The sequence below is a fragment of the Ascaphus truei genome, chromosome 10, assembly GCF_040206685.1.
Source record: "Ascaphus truei isolate aAscTru1 chromosome 10, aAscTru1.hap1, whole genome shotgun sequence".
NCBI lineage: Eukaryota > Metazoa > Chordata > Amphibia > Anura > Ascaphidae > Ascaphus > Ascaphus truei.
In genome coordinates, this window is record NC_134492.1 from 41,014,728 (window position 1) to 41,041,067 (window position 26,340).

Genomic DNA, 26,340 nt, shown 5'->3' on the forward strand with positions numbered 1-26,340 from the left:
GGGCGCGGTTTGCACAGTCAGAGTCTTTTAAACAGATGCTGTGATTAAAGCTGCACGTAGTTCACAGTTTTCAGCTTCTGCGGCGGCAGCTCGTTCCTCTGAGCGGAGGGCACATCCTTCCGCACGGACGACACATTCTTCCCAGCGGGCATCACGTTCTACCTGGCGGGCATCCCGTTCTTTCCGGAGGGTATCCTGTTCTTCCACGTGACCAAGACGTTTGATAAGGTGTCCTTGTTGTTCTTGGAAACCAACCATGATACGTTGTAAGTCCTGCAGTGTCCGAGCCTGGGCCAGGTCTGTTCCTGCGGAATCCATGGTAGGTCCTGTTTATTCTGTCAAGGATTGGACTTCGGCTGAAGTGGATCCCAGTGGCAGGAACAGCAGGGAGCGAAGTCAGGAAACAAGCAGGGGTCCGAGGCAGGCGGCAGGTAGCGAAGTCAGGAAACAAGCAGAGGTCGGCAACGAGGAAACTGGAACAGGATGATAGCAATAGCTAGCACAGCAGTAAACACAGGAACCTTGCAGAAGCTAAGGAACCAGTATAAACAGGCAAAGAGGAACAGGAAAGGGAGGTTTATATAGGCAGGCTGAGAGGCTGAGAGGTGGAGCACAGGTGCAGAGGTGTCAGGTATCAGAGTCTGGAATGTTCCTTAGTTTACCAGCAGCAATCCCGGTGGGCAAGTATAGGTACTGCAGGCTAGAACCAGACATTGAGAGTGGCAGCAGTCCCGGTGGCCAAGCATGGGAACAGCAGGCTAGAGAATATGACAGTTACTAGACTTCATCTCTACCACAGACTACTGCTCCTGTCACCAGCCTGTTACATATTGGTCTCTCCTACACAGCTTTCTCACCAGCATTCTAGGTGTTATCAGTGACTATTACACTAAGCATACATCTAGTCCTGTACATCTTGTTCTAACACTTCGCCAGTGTTAGTGTTTACCATTAAAACAGCTAAGTGTCTTTGCTGAGTACCCATTTGTCCTCTACTTATGCGGGTTACTATACTACACTGTTCTTAACCCTATCTGTATTTTACAATTGGGGTACATCATATTTGTACCCATTTACATTATCTGGTCACACTGCAAGGTTTTATACTACATGGGGTATACCTAAGTTCTCATTAGAGAACAGTGGACATTTAGTACCACACTGCGATATTCAGGTCTTACATCTGGGAATTGCACGTGAAAGGTGAATTAACCCTTTCACAACTGCAGTAATCCTAGGCATTCTAGTGTCAGTCTGTACTATAGGATACAAATTATTGTTTAATGTTCTTTTTAATCCCCTATATTTTAAAAGGATATTAATAAAGTTATATGTTTTTAACACTACCATAATACTTCCAGGTTATGACAGTGCCCTAAATGGGTTACTACCCTCTGTGTGCATGCATTGTATACTAGCTGGGACTTTCGGAACCAATGTTCAGACAGGCTACTGGGGCTACCAAGTTGGTGCCAGTAAGTCTTCTGGACATTAGAGATGAAAGCCACCAGAGGATGCCAGGGGTATGAGGACCATTTGGGTAACAGAGAAGGGCTCAAGTACCCACATCCTGGGATGAATGGCAGTCATCCAGGCTGTCATTTGTCCTACCAGACCTGGAGGAGCCTGACCCAGCGGGTGGCACCTAAGTAGCAAGGGACTAAGGTGGCAAACGTGCGCATGTCCCTTGGCAGATTCAAATTTCCCGCTTACCCGGTATTCCAGCCCAGCTTCGCTCTGCTACTAAGAAAGTTCCCACGCTTTGATTGGCTGTAGTATTTTGTGAATGAAGTCCAAAATACTACTGTATAAGAAACCCCTAAGCCAATCACCAGGGAGATTCTGCAGAAGTGCGGACAGGCTTTTCAAAAGTGCTCTTGCTCGAATAGCAGAGCACCGGCTTCAGAGAAGTCTGCCCGGAAAATATTCTAAGTCCCAGTTTTTGTGGCCAAGTTCTAATAATCGAACATAGCGGTCGCGGCTGGGATTGGAAGCCGATTTTATTTCCAGGACGTTTGGTACTAACTCCCGGTCAACAAATAACAAGTTCTCAGAAGAGAGGGAGCGGTGGCGTGTTACTTAGAGTTCCCTGCACCTAGAAAAGTCCAGTTTTCAACCCCAGACCCCCCCAGTAAGTGTGCTTTTCGTCTTTTTGTGTTCCACTGTGTGTATGCCTATTTCTGTGAATTAACCTCAATATATTTCATTATCTTGTGATCCTGGTAAAGGTGTACAATAAACCTCCCGCGACACCTATGCATATAAATGACTTGTGTCACATGACCAGGACATTTTAAATTCATAGGAGATACCGGCACCCCATAACAGGGCCTGTATCTCTGATGAACTAGCTGTGCTATGCTACGAAACGCGTTAGATTGCCAAGACTGTTTCCACTGGTAGCGGTTTCGTGCCTTTCCAATCTCGGTAACGTCATCTGGTAGCGACTCACCCGGCGCCTGCATCATTGCTAGACACCGTACGTTTGGCGTCCTCTCCCCCGCTGCCATTCACGCTGCTCCTTGGATCTACCTGCAGTCTCACGCTGGTAGTGAGGTACTGCTACATGCACTACGCCCCACGCTACCTTTCCTGGCTATCGCCGTGAACGGGACTTGTTCACAGGTCTTTGGGACTGGTTATATTACCTTCTTTCGAGACTGCCCCGTCCCTACCGTCAGGGTACTTGGGAGGATTGTCCAGTACACCCTGGTGGTGCCACTTACCTGAGAATTGAGGACTTCCGTGAGCTACACCTGATGTGTTGACGTGGGAGATTCCAATTTCCAGCCAGACCTGGTCGTGATGTTGTAACATGTGCATTGTCATATGATATGCTCGTTTCATTTTTCATTGATGTACGCACAATACTTACCTTTTTATTAATTCCTTTATATAAATTTAATGCACTATGAGCGTCGTGCGCTGCCTTTTTTGTCTGTTTCTTGTAGTGTGTGGGTGCTGAGCCACCCAATTCATACAGCTGCAGACGCTCCTTCTCTCCTATTAAGGTCCTGTATTCACATATGCATACACATTTTTTATTTGGTGTTTGTGTTTTTTTCACAATCTGTCTTATGTCACAATAGTGTGGTGACAGGATATTACAATATCACTAGTAGCGCACTTTTATTTTCTTTTTTTCACATATGCATATAAATGTCTTGCGTCACGTGGCCAGGACATTTAAATTCATAAGAGATACCGGCACCCCATAACAGGACCTGTATCTCGGGAAGCAAGGGGTCCCCAGACCTGAAATCCACGCAATTCTGCTCCAGAGACCCCCTGCTCAAGTACACTAGTATTAACATTTTTTATTCAAATCTTGCGATCACTGGCAAGATATGCGCCGTCCAGATCGCTGCAGGTCGCCGGATGAGCCCTTTTGTGGGAGGCGAACATCACGCCACAGACTGCTCGCCAGTTTTGGGCATTTTGCTATCGCAGGTATTCGAGGCTTTCTGAATACCATGATAGCAACGCTCAAAAAACTGGCGGCGTAACTGTCCCAGTGATTTTTTTTATGAAGGCTTATAGAATAGGCCCCACTACATCCCATTCATGAGCCTGTATTCTTACCGGGAAAGGAATCCAGTGGTAGGTGGGGGTAAGTGTGATGTCCACTCGAGACCAGAATGCCATCAAAGATTCCAGCCTCTTGCTTCCCATCACGCTCCGTTACAACGTCCCATTGGCCGGTGATGGCAAAGTCAGGACGCTTCTTAATGCTGCACACAGTGGTCTAGAAGAAAAGGGGAACAAGTGGACAATGTTTTTATATCTGTCCTTTTCAACCAAACTTTAAAAAAAAAAGAAATCTAATTACCAACCATTTAGAACAGGATTTTTGCATTTTCTTCTGTATATTGAGAAAGCGATGTTGCAAACAGTATTTTCATGATTGAAAATGTTAGCATTAAAACTGCAGTTCAAGCAATATCCTACATTCGTGTTTTTTTATTTTTTAATAAATCGGTTTGGTACTATGAGAAAATACTTGTAGCATTTAAAAAAAATGTAAGACATTTTTTTTCCCCCCAATCTTTTTTCTTTATTGGAAACAAACATATACAGATACATTGCATTGCATTGCAAACATATACAGATACAATATTGGAACATATACAGATACATTGCGTACGTATGCTCAAAACACATAGACTTCAGTCATTGAATCCAATAAAGCATTTTTCATTTTTTGTTGGGGGGGGGGGGGGACGGACAGGTACGGGGGGACGGACAGGTGCGGGGGGGGGTGTAGTGTGGTTGACAAACAGAGGGGGGGAGGTCTGGTGGGCGGGGAGGGGGGGGAGTGGTGTGGTGTGGCCGACTCCTTATCAACCTTCTCTCTCAGGAGGGGCCAACTGGTTCGAATGCTTATTTATGGAAGAATTGGGCCTCTGCGGTCTAGCCATGGCCCCCAAGTATTGTAGAACTGGGGATTTTCTGTGTGTCATAACCATGGTGATTCTTTTAGTGACCGTATTTTTTGAGGGTGCTTTTACCTGCTTCCAAGCAGCTGCGATAGAGCAGTGCAGCAGCAGTTAGGATGGCTGAGATAAGTTTAGTTAGGGGAGCGGGAAGGCCATCAACTTGTTTTCCCAACAGAAAGGTCAGAGGGTCCAGGGGACTTTCCAGCCCTGAGGTTTCACATAGTTGTTTCTGGATCTTAGACCAGAACCGTAAGACATTTTTAATGTATTAGAATGTAACAAGCATTTTTTTATTCCTATAGTAACCATTTACAAAGTCACATCCCCTTCCTCTACTGAAACAGGCTCTGGCACACCCCTTTTTGAGCCCTGCCCTCTCTCTAGCAGTGAACCAATTGTATCTAGAGACTGCCTGGTCACATGATCTTCCCCACAGAACTTTGCATCCTAGGTCCTCTTCTACTGCACTGACGCCATTTAGCCGAATCTTTGCCGATCGATCAAACCGCAGTTATAACTGTGTAACCCCTAGAGCTTAAGACTTGTCAACCCAATAACACTTTGTGTGCCATGGGAAGCACTTCCTGCAGTTTGTAGAGGTTTATTTATTGTAAAATAAAGTATTTCAATTCAGTATGTGTCTGGCACTCTGGCAGATGGCACAGTGAATATTTTTGACCCTGATCTGTTATACCGTAGCCGTTTTTGTGCATATCTGTCATGTACCACCAAAATTAGTGCATATAATTGTAGTAGCTCCCTCACCCTGGCTTCCTTTAAAATTAGACCACTTCCTGGTTGACAATTTAATTACTGTGGAGCACACCTGAGATACCTGTGAGATACGCTAATAGCTGGATTAGCTGCAGTACATGTGGGAGCAGCAACCAACATAAAAGTAGGATGTGACAGTAATAGTCCCTATCAGCTGGTTAAGCTCACACAGCAGAGCTTAAAAAAAAAAAAAAAGGATGGAAGCACACAAGTAAGGCTGCAAAAATTACTAGGTTTTACTGTATGGTATCAGCAGAGCTACAGTCTACAGTTACGTTTCTGAGTAACAGTGCCTTCCTCAGACAAAAAGCCACACTGCTAAAGCTGCGTCCTAGAAAAGCAGTGGTTGTAGGTTCTAGTCCTGTTGGGTCTGACACTATTCCAGTCATCCTTTTAGAAAGTGTGGGACAGGAGTCATTTAAATATACTTTGCATAGACATTAATATATCTCTCATGTGTCCTTCTTTTTCAGCACAGGCAGGTCTCCCTAATTTATTTGGAGGGAAGTTTGAGGGGATATATATACAACTGGTGACTGCTAATAAAATTAGTTTCTCTCTGTCTCTCTCAGTCGCTCTCATCCAAAGTGGATCCAAATTCATCCATCTTTAGTCCTGGTCAATTAATCCGTAGGTCTAACAATGCCTGTTTTACACAATTTTACTGTCACAATAAGGTGCATGGGATACTGGCAATCAGACAAAGATCTTCCCCAGAAATCAGTTTTATTGGGTTTTTTTTTATATTGTGATAGTTTGAATCACATGCAAATACACTATGTGGACCAGTAGCAATTATGGTTTGCCCACCAGTGGATTGCATCTCCCCTAAGTGAACAGACTCAATCTAGCTGCCAACTCTTTAAAACAAAGGCTTCTATGAATCACCAGGCAAGCATAAAATTAGAACAAACTGTATTTCAGCTGTATTATTTATTGTACATACCGCTAGAGATGTGCAAATTATTTGCAGACATTCAACTTTGCCAAAAATAGGGCATTTGTTTGCAGGAGCAAATAGTCACAGCTCAATCACCAATCATGCACTGCCTCTTAAAAAAAAAAAAAAAACATTTGCGCATGCGAAGAATTCATGCACGGAGCTTCCCGACAAAGGTTTAAATCTTTGCTTTAATGGCAATTTGCCGGTGAATTGAATAAAACAAATCGAATATTTGTTTTAAAATGTGTTATTTGAATGTTATGACATTCGCAAAAAAAGGGAAGGTGAAGGAAAAATGGCAGCGGGTTTAGGTACATTCGTCCGAATTTTTCCATTCCAAATTTCAGACTAAATGTTCGATCGCAAATCGAAAAGGTCTATATCTCTCCTACAAACTCCAGATGCACTAACCACCCGACTGCACATTTAATAATGTCCCTTTACTCCTACTGTCTGTAAGCCTCCCAACATACCACTTAGATTGTAAGCTCTTTGGGGCAGGGTCTCCCGTTGCCTTATGTTATAATTTACCTGTTGCACTTATCTCCGAAGTTTGTCATTTATTTACATTCTATTGTAATTTTGTGAAGCTCTACGTACATTAAAAACAGACAAAGATGCCCAAAGCTACTTCCAATGTGACAAAAATACACACTGCAATACCTATATATTCTCTTGAAAAAAGGGTCATTTAGTTTAACCCTTTTGGCGAAAGCGTCTTAAGCCTGCTGCCACTCTCAAGGCATGACCGTAGCAGGTCCTAACACTCCCTGGGTTAAAATTCTTATTAACCTGTATAATTACAGGAAGAATAATCACATTGGATCTGTCGTAACCTGGCAAAATAAAACCGACCTGCCAACTTGTAAAGTGGGGAGGGTCAAGCTTAAACCTTGGGGGGGGGGGGGCTATGTACATTGTTGGCACTATATAAATAAAATTATAAATACATACATTACTGTATTTAACATTTTCAGAGATGTCATCTTCCAAAGGCCAACATCAGTGAGATTTGGGGGTTCTGGACTAAGATTGTCATTTTTACTGGGTCCATACCAAATTGTATCAAGGAGACACCATTCAAGTCTCCAAATTAGATTCCCAGATAATCAGAGGTCTGCATTTTAAGAAAGAAGTTGATACATTGTTGGTTTTGCTGCTTTTCATGTGGTTAAAATCAGTGAAAGCAGAAAGCCAGACTGGACTGTTGGTTATGCCTTGGCTTTGGTCTCCCTCCCTTTCATACAGTGAGACAAATACGCAATGATTTAGTTAACTTAGCTCTGGACAGAAAGACAAAAACATGATTATGTTGCTTGCAATGTTCCTTTCAGTATGAAGAAGAAGGGAAGCCGAGCTCGTGCTGTCAGATGTGGTGATAGAAAATTTTTCATTTTTTGTTGGGGGGTGGGGGGGTGTAGTGTGGTTGACAAACAGAGGGGGGGGAGGTCTGGTGGGCGGGGAGGGGGGAGTGGTGTGGTGTGGCCGACTCCTTATCAACCTTCTCTCTCAGGAGGGGCCAACTGGTTCGAATGCTTATTTATGGAAGAATTGGGCCTCTGCGGTCTAGCCATGGCCCCCAAGTATTGTAGAACTGGGGATTTTTTGTGTCATAACCATGGTGATTTTTTTAGTGACCGTATTTTTTGAGGGTGCTTTTACCTGCTTCCAAGCAGCTGCGATAGAGCAGTGCAGCAGCAGTTAGGATGGCTGAGATAAGTTTAGTTAGGGGAGCGGGAAGGCCATCAACTTGTTTTCCCAACAGAAAGGTCAGAGGGTCCAGGGGACTTTCCAGCCCTGAGGTTTCACATAGTAGTTTCTGGATCTTAGACCAGAACCGTAAGACATTTTTAATGTATTAGAATGTAACAAGCATTTTTTTATTCCTATAGTAACCATTTACAAAGTCACATCCCCTTCCTCTACTGAAACAGGCTCTGGCGCACCCCTTTTTGAGCCCTGCCCTCTCTCTAGCAGTGAACCAATTGTATCTAGAGACTGCCTGGTCACATGATCTTCCCCACAGAACTTTGCATCCTAGGTCCTCTTCTACTGCACTGACGCCATTTAGCCGAATTTTTGCCGATCGATCAAACCGCAGTTATAACTGTGTAACCCCTAGAGCTTTAGACTTGTCAACCCAATAACACTGTGTGTGCCGTGGGAAGCACTTCCTGCAGTTTGCAGAGGTTTATTTATTGTAAAATAAAGTATTTCAATTCAGTATGTGTCTGGCACTCTGGCAGATGGCACAGTGAATATTTTTGACCCTGATCTGTTATACCGTAGCCGTTTTTGTGCATATCTGTCATGTACCACCAAAATTAGTGCATATAATTGTAGTAGCTCCCTCACCCTGGCTTCCTTTAAAATTAGACCACTTCCTGGTTGACAATTCATTTACTGTGGAGCACACCTGAGATACCTGTGAGATACGCTAATAGCTGGATTAGCTGCAGTACATGTGGGAGCAGCAACCAACATAAAAGTAGGATGTGACAGTAATAGTCCCTATCAGCTGGTTAAGCTCACACTGCTAGAGCTTAAAAAAAAAAAAAAAAAAGGATGGAAGCACACAAGTAAGGCTGCAAAAATTACTAGGTTTTACTGTATGGTATCAGCAGAGCTACAGTCTACAGTTACGTTTCTGAGTAACAGTCCCTTCCTCAGACAAAAAGCCACACTGCTAAAGCTGCGTCCTAGAAAAGCAGTGGTTGTAGGTTCTAGTCCTGTTGGGTCTGACACTATTCCAGTCATCCTTTTAGAAAGTGTGGGACAGGAGTCATTTAAATATACTTTGCATAGACATTAATATATCTCTCATGTGTCCTTCTTTTTCAGCACAGGCAGGTCTCCCTAATTTATTTGGAGGGAAGTTTGAGGGGATATATATACAACTGGTGACTGCTAATAAAATTAGTTTCTCTCTGTCTCTCTCAGTCGCTCTCATCCAAAGTGGATCCAAATTCATCCATCTCTAGTCCTGGTCAATTAATCCGTAGGTCTAACAATGCCTGTTTTACACAATTTTACTGTCACAATAAGGTGCATGGGATACTGGCAATCAGACAAAGATCTTCCCCAGAAATCAGTTTTATTGGGTTTTTTTTTATATTGTGATAGTTTGAATCACATGCAAATACACTATGTGGACCAGTAGCAATTATGGTTTGCCCACCAGTGGATTGCATCTCCCCTAAGTGAACAGACTCAATCTAGCTGCCAACTCTTTAAAACAAAGGCTTCTATGAATCACCAGGCAAGCATAAAATTAGAACAAACTGTATTTCAGCTGTATTATTTATTGTACATACCGCTAGAGATGTGCAAATTATTTGCAGACATTCAACTTTGCCAAAAATAGGGCATTTGTTTGCAGGAGCAAATAGTCACAGCTCAATCACCAATCATGCACTGCCTCTTAAAAAAAAAAAAACATTTGCGCATGCGAAGAATTCATGCACGGAGCTTCCCGACAAAGGTTTAAATCTTTGCTTTAATGGCAATTTGCCGGTGAATTGAATAAAACAAATCGAATATTTGTTTTAAAATGTGTTATTTGAATGTTATGACATTCGCAAAAAAAGGGAAGGTGAAGGAAAAATGGCGGCGGGTTTAGGTACATTCGTCCGAATTTTTCCATTCCAAATTTCAGACTAAATGTTCGATCGCAAATCGAAAAGGTCTATATCTCTCCTACAAACTCCAGATGCACTAACCACCCGACTGCACATTTAATAATGTCCCTTTACTCCTACTGTCTGTAAGCCTCCCAACATACCACTTAGATTGTAAGCTCTTTGGGGGCAGGGTCTCCCGTTGCCTTATGTTATAATTTAACTGTTGCACTTATCCCCGAAGTTTGTCATTTATTTACACTCTATTGTAATTTTGTGAAGCTCAACGTACATTAAAAACAGACAAAGATGCCCAAAGCTACTTCCAATGTGACAAAAATACACACTGCAATACCTATATATTCTCTTGAAAAAAGGGTCATTTAGTTAAACCCTTTTGACGAAAACGTCTTAAGCCTGCTGCCACTCTCAAGGCATGACCGTAGCAGGTCCTAACACTCCCTGGGTTAAAATTCTTATTAACCTGTATAATTACAGGAAGAATAATCACATTGGATCTGTCGTAACCTGGCAAAATAAAACCGACCTGCCAATTTGGAAAGTGGGGAGGGGCAAGCTTAAACCTTGGGGGGGACGGCCAATGTACATTGTTGGCACTATATAAATAAAATTATAAATACATACATTACTGTATTTAACATTTTCAGAGATGTCATCCTCCAAAGGCCAACATCAGTGAGATTTGGGGGTTCTGGACTAAGATTGTAATTTTTACTGGGTCCATACCAAATTGTATCAAGGAGACACCATTCAAGTCTCCAAATTAGATTCCCAGATAATCAGAGGTCTGCATTTTAAGAAAGAAGTTGATACATTATTGGTTTTGCTGCTTTTCATATGGTTAAAATCAGTGAAAGCAGAAAGCCAGACTGGACTGTTGGTCATTGCAGATTTGTGTGTGTGCAACGCACAGCCAAAATAGGGTGATAGCAGGTCTGGCAAAAAAATCTTTATTAAATGGTCATAAAAACGGAAGGTTGCAACCTGGACTGTTGGTCATGCCTTGGCTTTGGTCTCCCTCCCTTTCATACAGTGAGACAAATACGCAATGATTTAGTTAACTTAGCTCTGGACAGAAAGACAAACATGATTATGTTGCTTGCAATGTTCCTTTCAGTATGTAGAAGCAGGGAAGCCGAGCTCGTGCTGTCAGATGTGGTGATAGAAATAAGCCCCTTGCTGCTGGATTCCCGCCTGCGTGACAACGCCCAGAGGCGTTTTAACCATGTAACGAAAAACAAAAAGGTGCACACAGCGATTAAGTAACAAATAATACAAAAAGTGTGTGTTCACAGATAAACTAATTAAATGTGAAACATGGGTGAACAATATCCCCAGTGATAGAATTAAGCCTCAGTAAAATTATATATATATATATATATATATATATATATATATATATGTAAGGGGGTCACCCCCGGTTCCCCTGATCTCCCTTTGCCCCCTGCCTTACCCCTGTGGCAGTGGGGGAAGGGGACGGCGACTTCTCCCGGCGGGCACCGCCATCTTGGTTGTGGCGCGAGGTTCGCGCAATGCGCAGAGGTTGGCCAGGGTAGCGGTGGCCATTGCCCGTGTGCAGGAGCTCTGGGAGGTTGCGCAGGCACAGTTAAGCGTAGCGGCGGCCATTACAGCTTCGCACATGCACAGTAAAGATCACGCACGCGGTCCCCATAGGAAAGATCTGTGCCAAGGACTACAATTCCCAGCAGCCTCTGGGGACTGCACTTTCACCCTGGTCACAGGCAGCCAGACAGCCAATAGAGCTGGCAGATTCTCATGCTGCAGAGTTGCAACAATGTTGTGTGCAGACAGGGTTTTTGTCAGTTGGATCCAGGAAGAGATTGGGGAAGGTAGTGTACACAGAGCAGGGCTCTGCTGTACTAGGCCAGAGACACCCCAGGCTCAGGTAGGCCCCACTCCCCACTAAATTAGTGGGTAAGTTCATAGGGAAGGCCCCTTAGGTAGGGACCCTGCCCTAATCTGAATCTGAATCTTGTCCGTGGCACAGCTGCAGTGCTGTGTGCTCTGACAAGAAAAGACAGTGTGGCTTGCAGTGCAGCCACAGCAATTACTGCATTAAGCCAGTAACCCCTAGGCCCCAGATAGGTCTTGAACTCCCCAGTTTGTGGTGCTACAGAGACAGGCCCTAAGCTAGAGACCCTGTCATAGTAGTACTAGTGTTAGATAGGGACACAGTGGACGCTGCGCTCCCCGAGAAGAGACTTGGGCTCAAGTCTGTTTTAAAGAGACAGAGACTATCTCAAGGATGGGATCGCCCCTGGTGGACCCGCGTGCGAGGAAACACCGGATCAGACGGGATCACTAAGCGGCAGATCCTTTTCGAAGTTGCTTGCTGGCCCAAGTGCAGGAGCGCTCGGCAGGTACCTTCTTAAGTGCACCAACGTATCCTATACATATTATCATTACACATAGTGGCAGCGCTGACCACAGGACAAAGGGGTTAGGCTGTGGACACGGTGTGGGGGTACACGGTGGTGGGTAGGTACACTCCTAGTGGAGTGAAAGACTCTTGGGACTGAGTTATATTGTGGAGTTACGCTCTAGGGGAAGTATTAGTATTATAAGTGTGTGATTATTCTGCGTTACATTAAAGTGGTTATATACATTCCTGTGTATGTGGTTATTGTATATGTGGGTCCTGTGTAGGCAACCTTCTACATCCCTAGAACCCTACACAGGTGGAGGCGCTGAAACCGATAATATTCCAGAGGATTCACCCTAGGCTCTCACTGGCGGGGGCTCAGACCTCCTGTGAGCCTGACAGGTATAACGCACCACACCAGGTAACATTAGGTTCCCCGCACACACTATATGCGATTGGGGGTGGGGGGGGAATACCCGTTACATATATATATATATATATATATATATATATATATATATATATATATATATATATATATATATATATATATAGTCAAATAGAACAGTTGGCACTCCGTAGGTGCTGATAGGCTGTAGGTGCTTGTCCCATATGGATAATATAGACATACGTTACCGGTCCGAGGTCTGGTAAAGCAAGAGACAGCACTCAATTGTAGAAAACTTCACAAAGTGTATTAGTGAAAATAGTGGTACATCAAGAAACCCAACGGTTTGGTCCTCCAAAATGAGACCTTCCTCAGGGTGATACAAGGAATCCAAGGATACTTGTATACCCCTGAGGAAGGTCCCATTTTGGAGGACAGAAATGTTGGGTTTCTTGATGTACCACTATTTTCACTAATACACTTTGTGAAGTTTTCTACAATTGAGTGCTGTCTCTTGCTTTACCAGACCTCGGAACGGTAATTATATATATATATATATATATATATATATATACACTGTATATATAATTTTACAGAGGCTTAATTCTAATGCTATCACTGGTGATAGTGTTCACCCATGTTTCACATTTAATTAGTTTATCTGTGAACACACACTTTTTGTATTATTTGTTACTTAACCCCTGGTGCGCTGTGTGCACCTTTTTGTTTTTCCTTTCAGTATGGCACAGATCAGGGGTGCTTACAGCTCCAGATCTCAAGCCCTGAGCCACTGACTGAGCCACCAGTGCTGAAGCTGGGATATCCAACCTGACCGGTTGGAGGTTCTTGAGGACTGAGCATCACTGGCATAGTGACCCAAACTATTTGTGGGAAAAATTGCCTTTAGTTTATCATCTTCATCCTGATCGTACACATCTTACTGTGAAATCCTGTTTTCTGCTTTCGAACAAACATTGATATAAAAACGTGTTGCAGATCATCCTACACAGCTATTTTATTTTTACATCTGCGTCATACTGTAGCTCAGCCATGTAACTTTAGAACGAATGCAGCCGCTGTATTTAAGAGCTCCCAACTAGCCCCTAATAAAAATGCTTTTTTACAATTGGGCTTCAGAGTCTACATATAAGAATCTCCTATATGGATGCTTCCGACTTTCCCTGCCTCTACCAACATGGTCGCAGAGGCAGAAGTCAGCCTCTTCCTGAGCAGATAGCTCTCACCTGCCTTCTCCCTTTATAAGGCTTCCATTCCCCTCTCCTCCTTGCATGTGCAAGATACTCCTTGCTCCTGCTGGAAGCCTTCTCTTGCCTGCCTTAGGCTAGGTCCCCGCTGGTGACGACGTCGAGCCTCACACCAATCCCTTACCTCCTCACTAGCAGGCCCCGGTGTCTCCTCGCTTCCTGGCTCCTTTGTGTTGTGACGCATCAGCCAACAGGGGAAACAACTGGATTGCGTTCCCGTCCGGCCACGGTCACATGGTGCGCCGGGAGCAAATCAGAGGCTAGCATATCTGTGCTCCCGGCTTGCCAGTTGCTACTGCAGATTAATTTTTGTTTCCCCTATTTAAATTTCCAGTCCATCATTAATAGTCATTCTGGGGGTCTCATCATCAACAGGTATAACCATAATGAGCAATGTTTTGACCACTGGATGCTTCCCATCTGTGAGTTTTATTTCGAAGCTGTTCTCTTTGGTCTCTGAATCATCATGCTCATAAATAATACACAGTCATTCCGCATTAAACATAGACATTCTTCTCTCAGTTAGTATTCCAGCCTCAGTCCTATTTCGTAATCATTATATGTAGCTTTTCAATGAACTAAAAAAAATGAAACTCAGTGTCCCAAACCTCTCCCAGAAAAATAGTCCTGCATATACATCTGACAATATTTGATACGTCCATGGGTTAAATGATCAAATATGAATCTGAAAAACTTTAGATGAACATTTGTTTAAAAAATAAAAAAACAGGGTATAACTAAACGTTTTTGGATAGTTTGAATTTTATTCTTCACTGGTCATCCTCCAAGTATTTTACACCTTTCTGCTCCTTCTGTCAAAGTTTTGCCGGGGCACTTTTGGATCTTTATGTCTTTTACCTTTCAACGCTAATCTTCTGATCAGTTACTCCTGAGTAATTTTTTTTGTCTTTGTACAGGGTCAAGAACATTTTTTTCTACAGACATTTGAATAATGGCAACAGCTTCAAACGATTTACTTATGATTGTAAATTATCAGAACAGATTGTTTACTTGGTTCTTTGCTCTTTTTTATTTCCTTGCCAGAATAACTAAATGGGTAAACAGCAAAGTAAAAGAACCCACTAATAGCACTCAGTACCATTTTACAGTACTCAGAATTACTAAATGAAATTATAGCGAGGCAATTCTAAAGATTCTTATAAAATAACAAATAACGTAGCAACTTTGTTTAAAACAAATTACAAAGTTCTATAAACAACTATCATGCAATTGTATCCCCCCACAAAAGCCATCTGGAATGAACGCTTTCTTCTGTGCAAGAAAGTCTTTCAAAAGTCATCCCGACTTGATCTTGTTTACGCTAACTCTACACTATATCCATTGCAGTTATTGGAGATACTGTAGTACAGATATCTATTGCAGATATGTTAGCTTCACTCTATCTGTTGCACTTACTTCTCCCACTCACCTATTTCTAATGCATTTATACCATTGCATTATACTTCTGCTTTTTGGCCACGCCCCCTTCCCATCTTGGCCATGCCCCACCATGACTCCGAACGCTGCCTACAGACGGCAGATTGCGGTTTTGCGTGGTGCACGCGCCGCCAGGACGCCAGACGCACGTGCAGCAGCCTCCAGCGGGGACTGAGGCTGCGGTCCCAGTGTGTTCTGGAGCACGCGTGCACAGCGCTTCACCACAGATCGCGGTTTTGGGAGAGAGGGAGAGATTGCGATGGGAGGGGGCGTGGCTTGGGTTTTGCGGGGGCATGGCCATTGACCTCACGCTGCTGGTTGGCCCTCATTGGCTGAACCGATGGCGGGGGCGTGGCCACACCCCCGTCTCGAGTTCCAAATACAATTTTTTTGTATTTAAGAGAACTCGTTGTAGAGCGCGGCTGCACCTTCCACGCGGAGGTAGGGACTGGGACCGGACTGATTGGGGGCGGTGCTTGTGCGCACAGCGCACGCCTCATGCACTGGGACCGCAGCCTTAGCCTTAGACCCTTGCTTGCTGCCAGACTACCTCACCTCTACCATTCTGCCTCTCTCCAGCCCCGACCTCGGAAATGTGACCTCAACCCTTCTGCTTCTCTCCAGCCCCAACCACAGAACTGTGACCTTGGCCATTCTGCCTCTCTCCAGCCCGACCACAGAACTGTGACCTTGGCCATTCTGCCTCTCTCCAGCCCGACCACAGAACTGTGACATCAGCCATTCTGCTTCTCTCCAGCCCCGACCACAGAACTGTGATCTCAACCCTTCTGCTTCTCTCCAGCCCCGACCACAGAACTGTGACCTCAACCCTTCTGCTTCTCTCCAGCCCCAACCACAGAACTGTGACCTTGGCCATTCTGCCTCTCTCCAGCCCGACCACAGAACTGTGACATCAGCCATTCTGCTTCTCTCCAGCCCCGACCACAGAACTGTGATCTCAACCCTTCTGCTTCTCTCCAGCCCCGACCACAGAACTGTGACCTCAACCCTTCTGCTTCTCTCCAGCCCCAACCACAGAACTGTGACCTTGGCCATTCTGCCTCTCTCCAGCCCCGACCTCAGAACTGTGATCTCAACCCTTCTGCTTCTCTCCAGCCCCGACCACAGAACTGTGACCTCAACCCTTCTGCTTCTCTCCAGCCCCGACCTCAGAACTGTGATCTCAACCCTTCTGCTTCTCTCCAGCCCCGACCACAGAACTGTGACTTTGACCATTCTGCCTCTCTCCAGCCCCGACCTCAGAACTGTGACCTCAACCCTTCTGCTTCTCTCCAGCCCTGATCACAGAACTTTGACATCAGCCATTCTACTTCTCTGCAGCCCCAACCACAGGACTGTGACCTCAGCCATTCTGCCTCTCTCCAGCCCTGACCAGGAACCAGACCCTACTATTCTACTGATTCAGGATTAAGATCCCAGGTACGGGTCGGTCTCTACTCTCCACCTCTGGCTAACGGGTCTGTCTCCTAGACAGCACATAGCAACATACGCGATGGTAACACTACATTTGTAAAGCTTTCATTGTATTGCAACACTAATACTTTATGTGTTGCTACAGTAAGTATGACTGGGACTTTAAACAGCTTGGAAAAGATGTACTGTGCTGTATGTAGTGAGTGTTTGGTGATTTGGATTGTGTAAACAGACTATGGAGCTCCGATCACTGAATATTTGCTCTGGTTGACTTTGTTCTTGGCTCAGTAGTAGCATAACTATCAATCATTTTTTGGAATTGCAAGCTCTTACATTGAGCCAGAAACTTCCATGGGCTCCAAGAGACTAACAAAGCTACTGTAATAGTTGCGTGCTACATCAAGCAAAAATAAATAATATCATCCAGCATACAGTGTGGTAAAAGAGAAATGGGGGAGAGCCAGAGAAGGAGGAGAAGAGAGAGGGGGAAAGAGTGAGAGAGGGGGAAAGAGTGAGAGAGGGGGAAAGAGTGAGAGAGGGGGAAAGAGTGAGAGAGGGGGAAAGAGTGAGAGAGAGGGGAAAGATTGAGAGAGAGGGGGAAAGATTGAGAGAGAGGGGGAAAGAGAGAGAGAGAGGGGGAAAGAGAGAGAGAGCGAGGGGAGAAGAGTGAGAGAGGGGGAAGAGTGAGAGAGAGGGAAAGAGTGAGAGAGAGGGGGAAGAGTGAGAGAGAGGGGGAAGAGTGAGAGAGAAGGGGAAGAGAGAGAGGGGGAAGAGTGAGAGAGAGGGGGAAGAGTGAGAGAGAAGGGGAAGAGAGAGAGAGGGGGAAGAGTGAGAGAGAGGGGGAAGAGTGAGAGAGATAGGGGAGAAGAGTGAGAGAGATGGGAAGAGTGAGAGAGACGGGGGAAGGGAAAGGGGGAAAGAGTGAGAGAGGGGAAAGGAGTGAAAGAGAGGGGGAAGAGTGAGAGAGAGGGGGAAGAGAGAGACAAGGGGAAGAGAGAGAGAGGGGGAAGAGTGAGAGAGAGGGGGAAGAGTGAGAGAGAGGGGGAAGAGTGAGAGAGAGGGGGAAGAGTGAGAGAGAGGGGGAAGAGTGAGAGAGATAGGGGGGAAGAGTGAGAGAGATAGGGGGGAAGAGTGAGAGAGATAGGGGGGAAGAGTGAGAGATAGGGGGGAAGAGTGAGAGAGATGGGAAGAGTGAGAGAGACGGGGGAAGGGAAAGGGGGAAAGAGTGAGAGAGGGGAAAGGAGTGAAAGAGAGGGGGAAGAGTGAGAGAGTGTGGGAAGAGTGAGAGAGAGGGGGAGAGTGAAATAGTGGGGGAAGAGTGAGAGAGTGAGGGAAGAGTGAGAGAGTGGGAAGAGTGAGAGAGATGGGAAGAGTGAGAGAGATGGGAAGAGTGAGAGAGACGGGGAAAGGAGAGGGAGAGTCAGAGAGAGGGGGAAAGAGTGAGAGAGGGGGAAAGGAGTAAAAGAGAGGGGGAAGAGTGAGAGAGAGGGAAAAAGTGAAATAGTGGGGGAAGAGTGAGTGTGGGGAAGAGTGAGAAAGAGGGGGAGAGTTAAACAGTGGGGGAAGAGTGAGAGAGTGTAGGAAGAGAGAGAGGGGGGGGAAGAGTGAGAGAGAGGGGGAGAGTGAAATAGTGGGGGAAGAGTGAGAGAGTGAGGGAAGAGTGAGAGAGAGACGGGGGAAGAGAGGGGGAGAGTCAGAGAGAGGGAAGAGAAGAGAGAGGGGAGAGAGAGAGGGGAGAGAGTGAAAGAGGGGGAAAGAGTGAGAGGGAAAGGAGTGAAAGAGAGAGGGGGAAAGAAGTGAATGAGAGGGGGAAGAGAGAGAGAGGGGGAAGAGTGAGAGAGAGGGGGGAGAGAGAGAGAGGAGGAAGAGTGAGAGAGTGGGAAGAGTGAGCTAGAGAGGGGGAAGAGTGAAACACAGAGGGAGAAAAGTGAGAGAGAGGGGAAGAAGAGAGAGACAGGAAGCATGAGAGAGGGGTTGGAAGAGTTTGAAAGAGGAGGGGAAGTGTGAGAAGGAGAGGGGGAATGTAAGAAAGACAGGCGAAAGAGAGAGATGGGGAAGAGTTAGAAAGAAAGGGTGAAGAGTGAGAAGGAGAGGGGGGGAGATTAAGAGAGAGGGGGAAATGTGAGAAAGAGAGGGGAAAGAGTGAAAGAGGGGGGTAAGAAAGGGAGGGGGAAGAGAGCAAGAGGGGGAAGAGTGAGACACAGAGGGGAAGAGTGAGACAGGGGGGAAAGTGAGAGAGAGGGGGAAGAGTGAGAGACGGGGAAGATTGAAAGAGAGGGGGAAGAGTGAGAATGAGAGTGTAAGATTGAGAAAAAGGTGGGTAGAGAGAGCGTGATGGGGAAGAGTGAGAAAGATGAGTGAAGAATGATAAGGGAGGGGAAAGTGAGAAGAAGGAAGAGTGAGAGAGGGGGAGGAAGAGTGAGAGAGACAGGAGAAGAGTGAGAGAGACGGGGGAAGAGTAAGAGAGACGGGGGAAGAGAGAGAGAAAGACGGGGGAAGAGAGAGAGAGACGGGGGAAGAGAGAGAGAGAGAGAGAGAGAGAGAGAGAGACGGGAGGAAGAGTGAGAGAGAGGGGAGGAAGAGTGAGAGAGGGGGGAGGAAGAGTGAGAGAGGGAGGAAGAGTGAGAGAGAGGAAGGAAGGGTGAGAGACAGGTGGAAGAGTGAGAGAGAGGGGGGAAGAGTGAGTGAGGGAAGAGTAAAAGAGAGGGTGGAGGAGTGAGAAAGAGGGAAGAAGAGTGAGGAGAGGGGGGAGTGAGGAATAGTGAGAGAGAGGGGGAAGAGTGAGAGAGGGGGAAAGAGTGAGAGGGGGAAGAGGGAAAGAGAGGTTGGAGGAGTGAGAAAGAGGGAGGAAGAGTGAGGAGAGGGGGAGGGGGGAATAGTGAGAGAGATGAAGAGTGAGAAAGAGAGATGAAGACTGAGAGAGATGAGTGAACAGTGAGAGGGGAGGGGAAAGTAAGAGGGGGAAGAGTGAAAGAGTGAGGGGGATGAGTGAAATAGGGGGGAGGAAGAGAGGCGGGAAGAGAGAGGGGGGAAGCGTGAGAGAGGGGTGGAAGAGTTAGAAAGAGGAGGGGAAGTGTGAGAAGGGGAGGGGGAATGTGAGAAAGAGGGGAAAGAGAGAGAGGGGGAATAGTTCGAAAGAAAGGGTGAAGAGTGAGTGTGGGGAAGAGTGAGAAAGAGGGGGAGAGTTAAACAGTGGGGGAAGAGTGAGAGAGTGTAGGAAGAGAGAGAGGGGGGGGAAGAGTGAGAGAGAGGGGGAGAGTGAAATAGTGGGGGAAGAGTGAGAGAGTGAGGGAAGAGTGAGAGAGAGACGGGGGAAGAGAGGGGGAGAGTCAGAGAGAGGGAAGAGAAGAGAGAGGGGAGAGAGAGAGGGGAGAGAGTGAAAGAGGGGGAAAGAGTGAGAGGGAAAGGAGTGAAAGAGAGAGGGGGAAAGAAGTGAATGAGAGGGGGAAGAGAGAGAGAGGGGGAAGAGTGAGAGAGAGGGGGGAGAGAGAGAGAGGAGGAAGAGTGAGAGAGTGGGAAGAGTGAGCTAGAGAGGGGGAAGAGTGAAACACAGAGGGAGAAAAGTGAGAGAGAGGGGAAGAAGAGAGAGACAGGAAGCATGAGAGAGGGGTTGGAAGAGTTTGAAAGAGGAGGGGAAGTGTGAGAAGGAGAGGGGGAATGTAAGAAAGACAGGCGAAAGAGAGAGATGGGGAAGAGTTAGAAAGAAAGGGTGAAGAGTGAGAAGGAGAGGGGGGGAGATTAAGAGAGAGGGGGAAATGTGAGAAAGAGAGGGGAAAGAGTGAAAGAGGGGGGTAAGAAAGGGAGGGGGAAGAGAGCAAGAGGGGGAAGAGTGAGACACAGAGGGGAAGAGTGAGACAGGGGGGAAAGTGAGAGAGAGGGGGAAGAGTGAGAGACGGGGAAGATTGAAAGAGAGGGGGAAGAGTGAGAATGAGAGTGTAAGATTGAGAAAAAGGTGGGTAGAGAGAGCGTGATGGGGAAGAGTGAGAAAGATGAGTGAAGAATGATAAGGGAGGGGAAAGTGAGAAGAAGGAAGAGTGAGAGAGGGGGAGGAAGAGTGAGAGAGACAGGAGAAGAGTGAGAGAGACGGGGGAAGAGTAAGAGAGACGGGGGAAGAGAGAGAGAAAGACGGGGGAAGAGAGAGAGAGACGGGGGAAGAGAGAGAGAGAGAGAGAGAGAGAGAGAGAGAGAGACGGGAGGAAGAGTGAGAGAGAGGGGAGGAAGAGTGAGAGAGGGGGGAGGAAGAGTGAGAGAGGGAGGAAGAGTGAGAGAGAGGAAGGAAGGGTGAGAGACAGGTGGAAGAGTGAGAGAGAGGGGGGAAGAGTGAGTGAGGGAAGAGTAAAAGAGAGGGTGGAGGAGTGAGAAAGAGGGAAGAAGAGTGAGGAGAGGGGGGAGTGAGGAATAGTGAGAGAGAGGGGGAAGAGTGAGAGAGGGGGAAAGAGTGAGAGGGGGAAGAGGGAAAGAGAGGTTGGAGGAGTGAGAAAGAGGGAGGAAGAGTGAGGAGAGGGGGAGGGGGGAATAGTGAGAGAGATGAAGAGTGAGAAAGAGAGATGAAGACTGAGAGAGATGAGTGAACAGTGAGAGGGGAGGGGAAAGTAAGAGGGGGAAGAGTGAAAGAGTGAGGGGGATGAGTGAAATAGGGGGGAGGAAGAGAGGCGGGAAGAGAGAGGGGGGAAGCGTGAGAGAGGGGTGGAAGAGTTAGAAAGAGGAGGGGAAGTGTGAGAAGGGGAGGGGGAATGTGAGAAAGAGGGGAAAGAGAGAGAGGGGGAATAGTTCGAAAGAAAGGGTGAAGAGTGAGAAGGAGAGGGGGAGATTAAGAGAGAGGGGGAACAGTGAGAAAGAGGTGGAAATGTGAGAAAGTGGGGGGGGGAGAGTGAAAGAGAGGGGGAAGAGTGAGAGAAAGGGGAGGGAAGAGAGAAGAGGAGGAGGAAAGTAAGAAAGGGAGGGGGAAGAGAGCGACACAGAGGGGGAAAAGTGACAGAGATGGGGAAGAGTGAGTGAGAGGGGAAGAGTGAAAAAGAGGGGGAAATGTGAGAAAGAGGGGGAAATGTGAGAAAGAGGAGGGAAGAGTGAAAGAGGGGGAAAAGTGAGAGAGGGGAAGAAGAGAGAGAGGGGGAACAGAGAGAGGGGGAAAAGTGAGAAAGAGAGGGTCAGAGTGAGAGATATGAGTGAAGAATGAGAAGGGAGGGGAAGTGAGAAGGAGGAAGAGTGAGAGAGGGGAAGGAAGAGTTGGAGAGGGGGGGGAAGAGTTGGAGAGGAAGAGTGAGAGACAGGGGGTAAGAGTGAGAGAGAGGGGGTAAGAGTGAGAGAGAGGGGGAAGAGTGAGAGAGAGGGGGAAGAGTGAGACACAGGGGGGAAGAGTGAGAGGATGGGTTTAAGTGTGAGAGAGGGGGGAATAGTGAGAGAGGGGGAGGAGTGAGAGAGGGGGAAGAGTGAGAGAGGGGGAAGAGTGAGAGAGGGGGAAGAGTGAGAGAGAGGGTGGTGGAGTGAGGAAGAGTAAGGGGGAGAGGGGGGAAGAGTGAGAAAGAGAAATGAAGACTGAGAGAGATGAGTGAACAGTGAGAGGGGAAAGTGAGGCCGCGCCTATAGTTCTGTCGGTGGCGACAGGACGGGTGACGTCACCCGTCGCCACAGGCAAAAGGTATATTTTGCCGGGCGGCGTCGGCGCGGGTTTCCGGCCATTTGATTGGTTCAAGGGCTGTCACATGAGGCGGCAGCCCTTGAAAAATCTCATTTTGCCGGCTACCAGTTTTCGCGATGGCGACGTCGCTCCGTCGCATTGTCACCGTCGCGCTTACTATAAGCGCAGTGCATTTGTTTTCAGGCGAAGACGCGTCGCCGGCACTATAAGCGTGGCCTAAGAGGGGAAAGAGTGAAAGTGAGAGGGGGACGAGTGAAGTAGAGGGGAGGAAGAGAGAGAGGCGGGAAGAGTGAGAGAGAGGGGGGACATGAGAGAGAGGGTGGCAGAGTGAGAAAGAGGGTGGAAGAGTTAGAAAGAGGAGGAGAAGTATGAGAAGAGGGAGAATGTAAGAAAGACAGGCGGAAGAGAGAAAGAGGGGAAATAGTTAGAAAGAAAGGGTGAAGAGTGAGAAAGAGGGGGAAGATTAAGAGAGAGGGGGAAATGTGAAAAAGAGGGGGGGAAGAGAGATGGGGAAAAGACGGGGAGAGGGTAAGTAAGAAAGGGAGGGGGAGGAGAGCAAGAGGGGGAAGCATTAGAAAGAGGTGGGAAGAGTGAGAGAAGGGTGTTGGAGTTAGAAAGAGAGGGGGAAGAGAGGGGGGAGTGAGAAAGAGGGGGAAAGATTGAGCAGGGGTGCGGTCTAAGTAAGAAAGAGAGGGTGGAAGAGAGAAAGAGATGGGGAAGAGTTAGAGAGTGGGAAGAGAGAGGGAGGAAGAATGCGAGAGGGGAATAGTTAGGAGGGGGAAGAGTGAAAAAGAGAGGGGAAAGTGAGAAGGGGAAAGTGAGAAAGGGAGGGGGAAGAGTGAGAGGGGTGAGAGAGAGGGAGTAGGTAAGAGAGTGTGGGGGGATCAGAGAGGGGGAAGAGAGAGAGAGGGTGTAAGAGTGAGAAAGAGAGGGGAAAATGTGAGAGAGTGGTGAAGAGTGGGAAAGAGGGGGGAAAGTGAGAAGGGTAGAGCAGAAATTGCAATAACGCTTGAAAACAGATCTCATCATGTTTATTAATAAGTTCATGCAACTGTGTGAAAAGTGTGAATTAGATCAATATTTATTTTTCTCTTTCGCAAATCTACATGATTTGCAAATTTAGTACGTAAATGAGCAAATTTTGCTAGACACAGAATTCCCAGGCTAAAATGTATGAGCGATAAATACGTTGAGTCTTTGCTGTATTCAATAAGAATTATACATGCACAGTATGTACTGATATACCTAAACTGTCTTCAGTGCCGCAGCCACATGCGGCTGCGGCACCAATTGCGGGGGGGGAGGGGGGGTTCCCGTTAAGAAGCATGGACCCCCCGCAGCGCGAGTTAATAACATTGATTTGTACCTTTAAGCGGATGTATTTCAGCAGGTTGAAGTTCTTGGCATACATGCGGAAGTATTCCATAATCTTGGAGTTATGCATGTAGTTTGGGAAATGATCTGGGATGATATAATCACTGAAGCACATCATCTCCTTGGAGGTGTTAATGATCACGGACTTGTAGATGCTGGCTCTGTTATCTTCAGGCATCTCCTGCAGTTAAGATGTCAGAGGGAATCAGGAGAACATTCAAAACCTGACAAGCTAGGTAAGGTTAATCTATCATCCCCCAAATTGTTAGTGTTTGTGCACTGCAAGAGCTGGTACCAATCTGAAAATATTGAGTATCTCCCTACCGCTGAGGTGCCTTATTATCCCACTGCTTCATGTACATACCTGATGTCTTACAGTTCATTTGCCATTGTTTCTACAACACAATGAGACATCCTTCTAACATACATTGTATTTCCTGAAGAATCCCTTTGATTTACCTTGTACCTCCAAAGTCCCCCAATGTCATCACTCCTTTCAAAGCAGGTGGGCTCCAAATCTTCGTCCAGGCAGCATTTGATAGCCGTCAGACCACTGGATCCTGCCCCGATCACACAAATCTTTTTCACCATGGTTTCAGGAGTAACTGTATCTGCCCATACAAAGAGTATAGTATTATGTATAGTAGACTACTGTATAGAGTTACACATCTATTGCCAACTCTCTTTTTGGGTGCTGTTACTTACCTGCTCTAGTCTTCTTCTCACAATCGCAAGCTTGTATACTGACAGATTCTTTTTTGTAGCTTTAGAGGAGGACACTTTGTAGTGCCAAGAGAAAAAAAACAAATGAAGAGGCTGGCCTTCACAGCTGGAATAAAGCCCTTAAAGCAGAACAAACTGTGTGTGTGTGTGTGTGTGTGTGTGTGTGTGTGTGTGTGTGTGTGTGTGTGTGTGTGTGTGTGTGTGTGTGTGTGTGTGTGTGTGCCAGTTGTGACTCTTAAAGCTGCAGTTCAAGCTGCCGTTTAAAAAACAAAATCCCATTCAACATGTGCATTAATACAATCTGCACACTGCTCAGTGATTAGCTCAATTGCCGATCGATCCGTTCTTGTAACGCTCGCGCTGCCCACAAACATGACAAGACCCCGGCACTGAGGTGGGAAGGTATAACACCAGCAGCGGAGGCGTGTCTGGAAGGCAGATAGTTTAGCGTAGCCGGGTCTGGGTTGGAGAGTGTAGGCGATGCGGTATACTTGCCGAATTCCGGGATTGGAGAAGACTAATAGTAGGGGTCCGTAAACCATGGTCTGGGATTGGAGAGAGCAATGTAGTCCGAGTCCGTATGCCATGTTCAAGGGTAGGAGTGATCGCCATAGTCAAGGGTATGCCAAATTCCAAAATACAGAAAGGTCCACAAACAAGCCGAGTCGGTACACAAGAGGTTAAATGCAAAGGAGACAGAGCACTGCACAAACGAAGTGAGCTTCACGAAGCTACATAGGATTATGCTGAGCAAAGCATAGAAGGAAGCAGGAAGTATTTAATGGCAGGACTGGCCAATGGGGACAGAGGGCAGAGCGGAGGCGCTGCCCCAGAATAGCTGGGATAGGCTGCAGGCAACAAGGCAGGGAAGAGAGACTTGACACACAGCTGGGGATCGTCGCACGTCATCGTGTGTGCGCACCGCGCGGGAGGCGGGACCAGGTTCCATGCGGCAGCTAGAAGAGCTGTGGGTGTGCATGTGCTCTGCAATGAGAGCGTTGGAGCGCGCATGGGCAGGAACAGTGGTCGTGGCGGCAGCAGCAGGAAAGGAGGGAAAACGCCGCAAAGGATGTGTTCCTAATTCCTTACAGTTCTCTAGTATTCTATCGCCGAATCTGGGGTTATTTCATTCACTGTTAGGGCTGCACAAGAGTACCCAGGATGCAAAGTTCTGTGTGGAAGATCATGTGACCAGGCAGGCACTAGATACAATTGGTGCACTGCTAGAGAGAGGGCATGGCTCAAGAGCCAGAGCCTGTCTCAGAAGAGGAAGGGGGTGTGACTTTGTAAATGATTTCTATAGAAACAACAATGCTTGCTACATTAGAATACATTAAAATGCCTTTACAAATTATTGTGTTTTTTTTAAATGCTACAAGTATTTTCTCATAGTACTGAACTGATTTATTTAAAAAAAACACATGTAGGATATTGCTTGAACTGCTGCTTTAAGCACTTGTCCTGAGTGCACATCTTTATTTTAGCTTGCATATGATTTGTTGAACGTTTGGTGACATACAGGACTTATTCAACCAGTGTGTATTAGTGCTGCTATACTAAGTATCAGACTTTTAAGTTAGTATTGCCACAACAATGTTACATTCTATTGGGAAAATTGGTTCTGTGCATCCTCTGCTAAAAGGAGCTCTAATCAAATTGTATCCAACAAAATGATGCATGCTAACAATAAGCATTAGGACTTTGGGGACTCAAGGGAGTTGGCATACATGGATTGGAGCACTGTGTCTTTCCTGCGCGTTGTCTTTGCCCAGCTCCAGACATGCAAAATAGAAAATAAGAATTAAATAATGAAACAATTTCAAACAATCAACTGTCTTCTTTTTCAGATGAAAAACATTGGTGGCGCATCTTTATTTTTAAATACATTTTAACTACATTTAGTAGTC

The 26,340-nt window shown here is 46.4% G+C and overlaps 1 protein-coding gene across 1 annotated transcript in view; it reads right to left on the reverse strand.

Moving 5' to 3' along the window:
* LOC142503888 (flavin-containing monooxygenase 5-like) overlaps window positions 1-24,531 on the reverse strand; it is a 51,522-nt gene extending 26,991 nt beyond the window's left edge. Inside the window, exons 1-4 of the mRNA XM_075616781.1 lie at window positions 24,416-24,531; window positions 24,170-24,321; window positions 23,703-23,891; window positions 3,583-3,745 (exon numbers count right to left, since the gene is read on the reverse strand). Of these exons, the coding sequence (XP_075472896.1) occupies window positions 3,583-3,745; window positions 23,703-23,891; window positions 24,170-24,301 (484 nt within the window). The 5' untranslated portion in view covers window positions 24,302-24,321; window positions 24,416-24,531. The remainder of the gene's footprint in view (window positions 1-3,582; window positions 3,746-23,702; window positions 23,892-24,169; window positions 24,322-24,415) is intronic.
* Between the last annotated feature and the right edge of the window lie 1,809 nt (window positions 24,532-26,340).